Source organism: Ovis aries, chromosome 3, assembly GCF_016772045.2.
Source record: "Ovis aries strain OAR_USU_Benz2616 breed Rambouillet chromosome 3, ARS-UI_Ramb_v3.0, whole genome shotgun sequence".
NCBI classification, from domain to species: domain Eukaryota; kingdom Metazoa; phylum Chordata; class Mammalia; order Artiodactyla; family Bovidae; genus Ovis; species Ovis aries.
In genome coordinates this window covers 194,211,697-194,224,523 of record NC_056056.1, presented here as the reverse complement: position 1 = coordinate 194,224,523, position 12,827 = coordinate 194,211,697, and the positions used below count along the sequence as shown (strand labels likewise).

The window sequence follows — 12,827 nt, the reverse complement described above, 5'->3', positions numbered from 1 at the left end:
GGAGTGGGGTGCCATTGCCTTCTCCGAGAGTAACCATATGATCCTGCAATTCCACTGCTGGGTATGTATCTGGAGAAAACTCTAATTTGGAAAATACCATGCACCCCAGTGTTTACAGCAGCACTATTTACAATAGCCAAGACATGGAAGAAACCTAAATGTCCATTGATAGATAAATGGATAAATGTGAAATATTACTCCATAAAAAGTGAAATAATGCCATTTGCAGCAACATGGATGGACCTAAAGATTATCATATTAAGTGAAATAAGTCAGATAAAGACAAATATCATATGATATCACATATGCATAGAATCTAAAAGATGGTACAAATGACCTTATTTACAAAATAGAAATAAACCCATAGCCATAGAAAACAAACTTATGAAAAAAAAAAAAAGAAAACAAACTTATGGTCACCAAAGGAAACAGTGAGGGAGAGGGGAAGAGAGATAAACTACAAGTCTGGGATTAACATATATACACTACTGTATATAAAATAAGGAAACAATGAGGTCCTACTGTATAGCACAGGAAATGAGACTCATATCTTATAATACAAATAACTTATAGTGGAAAAAAATAAAAAAGGATATATATTATATATAGCTGAAACACTTTGCTGTATGGTTGAAATTAACAATCGAAATAAGTGTATATTCTTCCAAAGAGATTACTTTGAAGAAAAAAGAACCCTAATTTGGGATATACAGCAATAATGATGACAATAGTTGTCTAATACTTTATATATTATACATCAGTTTCACATATATTACCTCATTTAATTTTAGCAACATTGTGTGATAAGGAGAGTAGACATTCTGATTGTCCTTATTTTATTTCTAGTTTTAAAAATAAGGAAACTAAGACTTTGCAAGCATATCTCAATAGATCCATAAATAGGAGATGTATAACACTAAAGAAGAAATTAAATGGTGAAATGTCCCAAACTAGTACCTATAAATGATGGTTTATTGAATCATAAGAGTTATAAATTGGCAAAGAAAATGAATAAAGTATTTTCTTCCACAAAACATAATTTTAAATCCTATTACATGCAAAGTACTGCACTAGGAACAGAGACCCAAAGAGACAGACTCTTGACTGTGTCTACGTCTACAAGCCCGAATCCCACTGTACTCAGTTGGCAAACAGCAGCAAAGAGGGATTTGAAAGGCATTGTGCCTGCTTTGGCATTTCCAAACTTAGGAAAATTTGTTCTCTTCAAAGCCCATTTTGAAACATGAAAACATCATGGCTCATTCGTTTTGTTCCCAGCCAAAGAGAATAACAGCACAACTAAAATAAGAACACAGCTGTTCTACATCCTAAAACAGCCAATGGCAGAAGCCCAGGGCAGAGGGATGTTAGAGGTCAGCCCAAGGTCACAGGGAGGATTAAATGAGATCCTGTGTGCAAAGCCCCCCAGCAGAGCAGCTGGTTCACAGCAAGACCTGGATCAGTCAACATACAACAAAAACTTGTCAGGTTGTATTTATTCTGGGAGGGAAGCAAGGTCCCTGGAAATTAGTTTGCTTTCACAGTGGGCAGCACAGGGTCCAGATCTGAAATCTGCAGTCCAGACTTTTCGCACTATGTCTCAAAACTGAGCAGGATCAAAGATAAATTCAGATTCAAAATTATCTGCAATGCTTCCTGAATCAAATGGTCACATTAATATAAACAAAACTTGTCAATTCAGTTGGAGAGTTAAGAATCACTCTATAGCCGTCTATAAACATGCAGGTAATCCAATAGATACTTATACTGTCAAACTTTTAAAGAGCACTGTTAATAAAATAAAATACCTAATTCTGAATTGACCAAAGTTTATCTCAGTGCTTTGAATGTATATTGTTAGAGCTATTCTTTAGAAAACAAACTTACAGTTACCAGGAGCTCAGGTGGGGAGGGATAAGTTTAGAGATGTAGATTGACACATACATGCTACTATATAAAAAATAGGCTTCGCTGATAGCTCAAGTGGCAAACAATCTGTCTGCAATGCAGGAGACCCAGGTTCGATCCCGGGGTCAGGAAGATCCCCTGGAAAAGAGAATGGCAACCTACTCCAGTATTCTTGCCTGGAAAATCCCATGGACAGAAGAGCCTGGAGGGCTACAGTCCACGGGATGGCAAAGAGTTGGACACAACTGAGCAACTGACACTTCCACTTTCATATATAAAATAGATAACAAGTAAGTATCTATTCTATAGCACAGGGACTCTACTCAATATTTTGTAATGACCTATATGGGGAAAGAAGTTTTTAAAAAGGAGCTGATATATGTGTATGTATAACTGATTCAGTTTGCTATACAGTAGAAATAAACACAACACTGTAAATCAACTATACTGCAATAAAAATTTTAAACAGGTAAAAAGAGGCTATTCTTTTATTTCTTTTCTGTGTGTTTGTCTTATATTAGACAGTGAATATCTGAAAATATTCATGAGCTTAACTGCATAAACACGATTTCTTTGAGAAGCCTGCTAAACAGGGTACATACGATTTATTTAGGGCTTCCTGGTGGCTTAACAGTAGAATCTGCCTGCCAATAGAGGAGACACGGATTCGTTCCCTGGGTTGGGAAGATTCCTTGCAGAAGGAAATGGCAACCGCTTCACTATTCTTGCCTGGGAAATCCCATGGACAGAGGAGACTAAGGAGCTCTAGTTCATGGGATGGCAAAGAGTCAGACACGACTGAGGGACTAAACAGCAATCTCTTCTTTTCCATTTTGCTCTCTCTTCCTTGTGTCTGGCTGCACCTCTCTGCCTGCTCTTGCTTTCCACTTCTTTATCCTTCACAGGCATTTCTGTCAATAAGTTTTCATAACTACTTCTGTCTCGGTATCTGCTTTTCAGAGGACAAAAATTGAGAAAACAGATGAGACGTGATCACCAGCTCAAAAAACCCACAGTCGCTGGAGAAATGGACACATTAAATTAAAATATATAGAATTCAATGTGATAACTCCTATAATTGCAGAAGATACAGACAAGGAAACAATTGTTCTATCTGGAGTAGGTAAATGTATATTAAGGAAAAGCATAAGAAAGAGATGACTTTGAGGTTGGATTCCAAAAGAATTGTTCAATTAACAGAAATAAGATTATTTCAGAGGGAAAAAATATCAGCAATTACATAGAGATATGAAAGTGTTTCACACGTTTAGGAAATAAGTTACTTGTCCATTCCTAGGAATTGCCTCACTGTTATCATACTTTTTTAAAAAATACCAGTCTGTATTTATTGTACATAATAAGCATCAAGCACAGATAGGTCATCAGAGGAAGAGTCAAAATTTTGATATGACATGAAATCAAATCACACTGGCCTCCGAAATCAAGTCCCCTGGGGATTCTCAGTCCCTTTGCCGGATCCCCAGGCTAGGAATTCTGTTGTGAGTCCTAGAAATTTCTTAACAGTGCGAGCATTTCTTTGGTATAATTGTTCTGTAGTTTCTGGGTCGTCTGCTCTATGGCTCTATGGTGGGGCTAATGGTGACCTCCTCTAAGAGGGCTTATGCCACACGCTGTGTGACCCAGGTCTGCTGCACCCAGAGCCCCTGTCTCTACGGCAGGCCACTGCTGACTCATACCTCTGCAGGAGACACTCAAACACTCAAAGGCAGGTCTGGCTCAGTCTGTATGGGGTCTCTGGGTCCCAGTGTGCAGAAGATTTTGTTTGAGCCCTCCAAGAGTCTCTGGCGGGTCTGGGGTTTGATTCTAAATGCAATTTCACCCCTCGTACCATTTTGCTGGGGCTTCTCCTTTGCCTTTGGATGTGGAGTATTGTTTTTTGGTGAGATCCAACATTCTTCTGTCGATGGTTGTTCAGCAGCAAGTTGCAATGTTGGAGTTCTTGCAGGAGGAGATGAGCTCATGTCCTTCTACTCCACCATCTTGCTTCCCCCCAGAAAAATACCCCCAGGGAATTTGATTTTGGAGGCCAGTGGGATTTGATTACAGCACTTACACAGGACCGGGGAACCAGATTCTTGGAGGGCACAAACAAAACCATGTGCATATCAGCAGCCAGGAGAAAGGAACAATGTCTCCACAAGAGACTGAGCCAGACTTGCCTGTGACTGTCCAGGAGTCTCTGGTGGAGATGTGGGTCGACAGTGGCCTGTTGCAGAGTCGGGGCACTGAATACAAGAGTGTGTGCACAAATCCTTCTGAAGGAGGTTGCCATTATCTTCATTAGCCCTACCATGGTTTGGCCTCAGTCAAACAACAGGGAAGGAACACAGCCCCACCCATCAAAAGAAAATTAGAATAAAGATTTACCAAGCATGGCCCCATCCATCAGAACAAGACCCAGATTCCCCCACAGTCAGTCTCTCCCATCAGAAAGCTCCCATAAACCTCTTATCTTTATCCATCAGAGGGCAGACAGAATGAAAACCATAATCACAAAAAATTAACCAAACTGATCACGTGGACCACAGCCTGTCTAACTCAATGAAACTATGAGCCATACCATGTAGGGCCACCCAAGACAGACAGGTCATAGGGGAGAGTTCTGACAAAACGTGGTCCACTGGAGAAGGGAATGGCAAACCACTTCAGTATTCTTGCCTGAGAACCTCATGAACACTATGAAAAAGCAAAAAGATAGGACACTGAAAGATGAACTCACCAGGTCTGTAGGTGCCAAATATGCTACTGGAGAAGAGTGGAGAAATAACTCCAGAAAAAAGGAAGAGACAGAGCCAAAGTGAAAACACCCAGTTGTGAATGTGACTGGTGATGGAAGCAAAGTCCAATGCTGTAAAGAAGAATATTGCATAGGAACCTGAATGTTAGGTCCATGAATCAAGGTAAATTGGAAGCGGTCAAATAGGAGATGGCAAGAGTGACAACTGACATTCTAGGAATCAGTGAACTAAAATGGACTGGAATGGGTGAATTTAATTCAGATGACCATTATATCTACTCCTGTGGCAAGAATCCCTTAGAAGCAATAGAGCAGACCTCTTAGTCAACAAAAGAGTCCTAAATGCAGAACTTGGATGCAATCTTAAAAATGACAGAACTATCTCTGTTCGTTTCCAGGGCAAACCATTCAATATTACAGTAATCCAAGTCTATGCCCCGACCAGTAACGCTAAAGAAGTTGAAGTTGAACAGTTCTATGAAGACCTACAAGATCTTGCAGAACTAACACCAAAAAAAGATGTCCCCATCATCATAGTGGACTGGAATACAAAAGTAAGAAGTCAAGAAATACCTGGAGTAACAGGCGATTTTGGCCTTGGAGTACAAAAATAAAGCAGGGCAAAGGTGAACAGAGTTTTGCCAAGAGAACACATTGGTCATAGCAAACACCCTCTTCCAACAACACAAGAGACAGCTCTACACATGGACATTACCAGATGGTCAACGCTGAAGTCAGATTGATTATATTCGTTGAAGCTGAAGATGCAGAAGCTCTATCCTGTCAACAAAATCAAGGCCAGGAGCTGACTGTGGCTCAGATCATGAACTCCTTATTGCCAAATTCAAACTTAAACTGAAGAAAGTGGGGAAAACCACTAGACCATTCAGATATGACCTAAATCGTATCCCTTATGATTATACAGTGGAAGTGACAAATAGATTAAAGGGATTAGATTTGATAGACAGAGTGCCTGAAGAACTATGGACAGAGGTTTGTGACATTGTACAGAAGGCACTGATCAAGACCATCCCCAAGAAAAAGAAATGCAAAAAGGCAAAATGGTTGTCTGAGGAGAACTTACAAATTGCTGAGAAAAGAAGAGAAGCTAGAGGCAAAGGAGAAAAGGAAAGATATACCCATCTGAATGCAGAGTTCCAAAGAATAGCAAGGAGAGATAAGAAAGCCTCCTTCAGTGACCAATGCAAAAACATAGAGGAAAACAATAGAATGGGGAAGACTAGAGATCTCTTCAAGAGAATTAGAGATACCAAGGGAATATTTCATGCAAAGATGGGCACAATAAAGGACAAGAACGATATGGACCTAACAGAAACAGGAGATAGTAAGAAGATGTGGCAAGAATGCAGAGAACTATACAAAAAAGATCTTTATGACCCAGATAACCACGTTGGCGTGATCACTCACCTAGAGCCAGACATCCTGGAGTGTGAAGTCATGTGGACCTTAGGGAGCATCACTACAAGCAAAGCTAGTGGAGGTGATGGAATTCCAGTTGAGCTATTTCAAATCCTAAAAGATGATGCTGTGAAAGTGCTGCACTCAATATGCCAGCAAATTCGGAAAACTCAGCAGTGGCCACAGGACTAGAAAAGGTCAGTTTTCATTACAATCCCAAAGAAAGGTAATGCCAAAAAATATTCAAACTACCCCCAATTGCACTCATCTCATACATTTGTATAGTAATGCTCAAAATTCTCCAAGCCAGGCTTCAATAATACGTGAGGCGTGAACTTCCAGATGTTCAAGCTGGTTTTAGAAAACGCAGAGGAACCAGAGATCAAAAGGTAGAGAGCTCCAGAAAAACATCAACTTCTGCTTTACTGACTATGCCAAAGCCTTTGACTGTGTGGATCACAACAAACTGTGGAAAATTCTTAGAGCTGGGAATACCACACCACCTTACCTGCCTCCTGAGAAATCTGTATGCAGGTCAAGAAGCAACAGTTAGAACTGAACATAGAACAACAGACTGGTTCCAAATTGCGAAGGGAGTACATCAAGGCTGTGTATTGTCACCCTGCTTATTTAACTTATATGCAGAATATATCATGAGAAACGCTGGGCTGGATGAAGCACAAGCTGGAATCAAGATTGCCAGGATATATAGCAATAACCTCAGATATGCAGATGACACCACCCTTATGACAGAAAGTGAAGAGGAACTAAAAAGCCTCTTGAAAGAGGAGAGTGGAAAAAGTTGGCTTAAAACTCAGCAATCAAAAAACTAAGATCATGGCATCCTGTCCCATCACTCCATAGCAAATAGATGGAGAAACAATGGAAACAGTGACAGAGTTTATTTTGGAGGGCTCCAAAATCACTGCAGATGGTGACGGCAGCCATGAAGTTAAAAGACACTTGTTTCTTTGAAAAACTGCTATGACCAACCTAGACAGCATATTAAAAAGCAAACACGTTACTTTGCCAACAAAGGCCCATCTAATCTAAGCTATGATTTTCCAGTAGCCATTTATGGATATGAGAGTTGGATGATAAGGAAAGCTGAATATTGAAGAACTGATGCTTTTGAACTGTGGTGCTGGAGAAGACTCATGGACTGCAAGGAGATCCAACCAGTCAATCCTAAAGGAAATCTGTCCTGAATATTCACTGGAGGGACTGATGCTGAAGCTGAAACTCCAATACTTTGGCCACCTGATGCAAAGAACTGACTCATTGGAAAAGACCCTGGTGCCGAAAGACTGAAGGCAGGAGGAGAAGGGGATGACGGAGGATGAGATGTTTGGATGGCATCACCAACTCAATGGACATGAGTTTGAGCAAACTCCAGGAGATGGTGATGGACAGGGAAGCCTGGTATGCTGCAGTCTATGGGGTCACAAAGAGTCGGACATGACTGAGTGACTGAACTGAACCTTGACATGAAAGGTTCTGAGAACAACAGAAATCAAAGGGGAAATAACATGCTTTCTCACTCCCACTATTTTCTTTCCAAGATACAAAAAACTGAGAAGGACCATTCTGGAGTAAACTACGTGAGAATGATGACAAGTGTGTGTTGACATACTCTGTGAACAAAATCCTGCTGAAAAAATGTAAAGAATGGTGCCGTCTTGGCAGCAATAGTCCTACATTTCCAGGGGAAAATGTGCAGCCTGGCTCTTATATGTGTGCTATGCGTTGAATATTTGGAAATTCACAAACACAAATGAAAAATTAAAAATCACCCATAATTCTACAGCACAGGGCAATATACACATATATGTGGGTCTATGTGTAGATTGTTTGAAATGAAAGGGTTAACACAATATGGAACATTTTATAAACAGCATGGATCATCTAATGCTGTACTATGAGCTCTTTCTACTATTATTACAATTTCTCCTGCCTTGATTTCTTATATATTTTCCTCTTTCTTTCCCTAATCTTTCATCTTTTAATCCTCTCTTGAGGTTTCCTTGGGTTGATATTTACTTCATTCATTCCAGTAACGTGTCTTCCAATATGTCACGGTTATCATTCCTTGGCTTTCACTACTGCCCACATGCCAATAGCTCCCCTCACAACTGTCCTTATAAACCCCAGGCCTATGTTTTCTAAGTACCTCTTAAGCATCTTAACTTGAATATCCCATATGTAACTCAATCTATGAAAAATTGAACTTCATTTGAGATATGACCCTCAAACCTACTTCTTTTATTTTATTTTATTTTTTTAATATTTATTTGACTGTACTGGGTCTTTAGTTCCAGCATGTGAACTCTTAGTTGCGGCACGTGGGACCTAGTTCCCTGACCAGGGAATGAATCTGGGCCCCCTGCACTGGGAATGCAGTTTCTGAGCCACTGGACCACTAGGGAAGTCCCCAAACCAACTTCTTTTAAAGCTTTTCCTTAGGTTCTAGAAAGTGTGGGTTACATACTGAAGCCTTGCCTTCTGCCTCTTTCTCACTCTGTGTCCACTGGTGACTTAAGTATGGTCTTTTTCTTCAGGCAACCATTTCTTCCATTGTTCCATCCTCTCCAGAAGGCCTTTGGTAGCGGCCCTCGGCATCTCTCACCTGGACTGTTGCAGTAGGCCCTTAACTTGTCTCCATGACATCCACTGATGCCTATGTCAATGATTGAGTGCAGGATGAGAAATACATTTACGAACAGATTGTGTTTTCCCAAGAGACTTTACAGGGAAGAGTAGAAAAACATTTAAAAACATCAAGAGGGGGTAGAGTTAAGGCAAAGCTTGTTTTTTCATGTGGAAAAATTTCAGAAATATTTGTAAACAGCAAGGGAAAGAGCTAGTAAGCCTACAATATAGAAAAGGATAAACAGGGTGCATTTCCTAAGAATGTGGGAGGAAATAAGGTCCCAGAAAAACTCTTACAATCTGAAGGAAAAAAATAGTGAGAATGAGTCAAAAATCTAGATGTGAGGCCAGTATGAAGGGACTGTGAAGGAATTTAGAATTCATATCATCTGCTAAAGGCAAAAGAAAGGGACACTGGGACCTTCCTTTCAAAAAGATTGGTACATTCTTGTGACAACTTGGTCTTGAATGCTGGTGGATGGAAGTGAGTAGGAATAAGCTATGATCTGTTAACACATTTACCCCTGTCTCCCACACCTAACCCCATGCCTAGAACATAACACACCCTCAGTAAACGTCATGGAGATTAAGCTCCATTGCAGCAGAAACCAGGTCTTATTCAACACTGTGCTTCATCACTGGAGAAACTCAAAGAATCAAAAGAACAAATTAGTCTATAGGAAATTATATAAAACCATCATTAGCCGCATTCTCTGAAACTTGAATCTTCTCATACTATGTGCTTAAATTGAACTTTATGAGGAAGAAACAAAGACAATTTATGCTATCTCCGAGATTCATTCATTAAACAGTTCTTAGACCATATGTGTTTCATTAAACATAAGGCCATTTCCTGATGCTTGCTGACAGTATTTTACAATGAAAATGAAAGCTGCCTTACAACTCAAAGCCATAAATAGTCTTCAATTATTTTCAAGAATGATACCAACATAGTCACTTTTTAATTGCTCAAGACAGGAAACAGTATTAGTTTTCCTTTAGAAGTATCACTTACAATATTTCCGGTAGATGTTAAAACAAACAAGGGATGCTTCTAATAAATTCTCAAAAACCTGTCCTCTATGATTTTGAAATGTCCCGCGTAAACGAGTTGTACCTTGACTCTGTCTGTGCGGCTATTGAAGAGCCCAATACGTCTAATGGTGCTGAGGATGGGATCGGTGGAATCATCGATCATGTTGTGAGTGGTCACTGGGGGCAAAGACTGCCGCTGAAGGAGCAGAGGGAAGAAAATGTCAGTGCAGGAAAAGAATTACCAAGTGTGACTAATTTCAACAATAGGTCATCGGCAATATGTCATCCAATCTTTATGCCTTTATGGTCTGAGATGCCACTTAAGTGGATGAGGGGTTGTCTGTGTATTTCATAGGAAGACAACAGGTTAAAGAACTTCCTTCCATACTCTGAACACCCGATGCTTTTGTTCACCAGCAGCCACTCTATGGAAAGCCTAGAATTCTTGAAGCCTCCTGAGACTTAACAGTAAGTCCCCAACATACAAACCTTCAAGTTGGGAATTTTCACAAAGATGCAAAAGCACATTCCATCAGCATCAGATGTGTGTGAAATTGCAGCTTGACCTCCATCTCCTATTGCTGGTGGTCCTTCAGTTCTACCATCTCCCGCATCTTCTACCTTCTCCAGTCACTAACTCTTCTTGCCTGTTCATTTGATGCCAGCCCCCAAAGGCCAGCTGTTGTTGGACTGCCCTACTGTACTTTTCAAGGTACTGTATTGTGAGATTCAAAATGTTCATTTTTTGTGTTTGTTTTTATGTGTTATTTGTGTGAAAAGTACTATAAACCTATTACAGTACTGTACTATATAACCAATTATATTAGCTGGGTACCTAGACTAACTTCATCTCAGAACATTAGCTCATTCATATGTAGGGGACTAACAGTGTTTGGAATAAGAATGGAACTCCAGGTGAGCTACTCTGCTGGTTCCCACCAGGGGGCTGTTCTTCAGTGCCTCCCTGTGCATTGCTGTACATGGCTAACACAATTACCTTTTTAACAATTCCACTCGACTGAGAAACATTCACCTTTTCTCTAGATTGCCTCCAAAGTCTATGCTTTTTGAAAACTTTAGGCACTTCTTTTTTGTCATTGCAATATACATAGCTTTTCAATTGGCATATAGGTTCCAAATGAATTTTTAAAGTAGATATGAAGACGAGTTCCTTGAGATTTGTTTATAGGAGCCTTGAAAAACCACTGGTGAAAAAGAACCCACAAAGGAGTCCTTTAGGTAAATACCTAAGGATGACTTTTCTAGCTCTCAGGTTTAAAAATTTCCCAAATTAGCCCATTTCAAAACTTAAGATATTGATCTAAATAGACTTTAACAATTATGGGAAGTAATGGGCATTTTTTCCTTTATTACCTGAGTTGAAAAGATAGCTCTTTTCATAATTGTCCGATCATCTCGATCCAAAATATTGTTCATGTCAGGAATTTCTCCTCTGTGGGGAAAATAGTTTTAAAAATCAAAATAAAACAGCTAGCACTAACCAATGCGTCAAACACCATTTCAAGCAATTTAAAAATAAATGTAAGGCATACATAGTTTCCTGATGAAGCTCACAGACAAATTCCAAAGGGCAAAGAAGTTTGATAAAAGAATACCTTTGCTAGCACAAAAGAAAATTGAAATTAACTTTTAAAACATTACTGTTGATGACCAGGAGGATACTTTCATAATATTTTGCCTACTTTAACAATTATAGGAAGTGAGTACTATGTTCTACAGTGGCCATAACTTTTCCATCTGTAAATTGATATTTTAAAAAATTGTATATTTATTTTTGGCTGTGCTGGGTCTTTGTTGCTGTGTGGGTTTTTCTCTTCATTTCAACGAGTGGCAGCTACTCTAATAGCAGTTCATGGGCTTCTCATTGTGGTGAGCTTCTCAATGTATACTAAGTATACATTAGGTAATATATATTACTTAAGTAAATGTTACTTCACATTAACTACTATGTTCATTAATAAATATATGTTAATATGTCAATACATATTTTGACTTGAAATCTTCCACAGCTTCAAACTGACATATTAACTCTCAATGAGAATTCCATTGAAGGAGACCCTATCTGCGGGCTTCCTCGATGCCCTAGCAGGTAAAGAAACTGTCTGCAATGCAGGAAACTTGGGTTCGATTCCTGGATTGAGAAGGGAAAATGGCACCCTCCTCCAGTATTCTTGCCTGAAAAATCCCGTTTTCAGGACAGAGGAGCCTGGTGGGCTACAGGCCAAAGTGTCGCAAAGAGTCAGACATGATTGAGTGACTGAGTTCACACACAGATAACTTACCCACGTATTTAACTATGTTCTCATTTGTACAACTGTCTACAAACATTTGTCAGATGAAGGATTAAACAAAGCCTGCTCATATGATGCAAAATATCTTCAGTTCAGTTCAGTCGTTCAGTCGTGTCTGACTCTGCAACCCCATGGACTGCAGCATGCCAGGTCTCCCTGTCTATCACCACCTACTCAAACTCATGTCCATTGCGTCAGTGATGTCATCCAACCATCTCATCCTCTGTCGTCCCCTTCTCCGCCTGCCCTCAATCTTACCCAGCATCAGAGTCTTTTCAAATGAGTCGGCTCTTCACATCAGGTGGCCAAAGTATTGGAGTTTCAGCTTTAGCATCAGTCCTTCCAATGAACACTCAGGACTGATCTCCTTTAGGATGGACTAGTTTGATCTCCTTGCAGTCCAAGGGACTCTCAAGAGTCTTCTCCAGCACCACAGTTCAAAAACATCAATTCTTCTGCACTCAGCTTTCTTTATAGTCCAACTCTCACATCCATACATGACTACTGGAAAAACCATAGCCTTGACTAGACGAACCTTTGCTGGCAAAGTAATGTCTCTGCTTTTTAATATGCTGTCTAGGTTGGTCATAACTTTTCTTCCAAGGAGCAAATGTCTTTAATTTCATGGCTGCAGTCACCATCTGCAGTGATTTTGGAGCCCCCCAAAATTAAGTCTGACACTGTTTCCACTGTTTCTCCATCTATTTGCCATGAAGTGATGGGACTGGATGCCATGATCTTAGTTT

General features: G+C 39.9%; 1 protein-coding gene across 1 annotated transcript in view; it reads right to left on the bottom strand.

The window, feature by feature from the left end:
- GYS2 (glycogen synthase 2) overlaps window positions 1-12,827 on the bottom strand; it is a 58,002-nt gene that overhangs the window by 12,655 nt on the left and 32,520 nt on the right. Inside the window, exons 10-11 of the mRNA XM_004006794.5 lie at window positions 11,144-11,222; window positions 9,852-9,965 (exon numbers count right to left, since the gene is read on the bottom strand). Of these exons, the coding sequence (XP_004006843.1) occupies window positions 9,852-9,965; window positions 11,144-11,222 (193 nt within the window). The remainder of the gene's footprint in view (window positions 1-9,851; window positions 9,966-11,143; window positions 11,223-12,827) is intronic.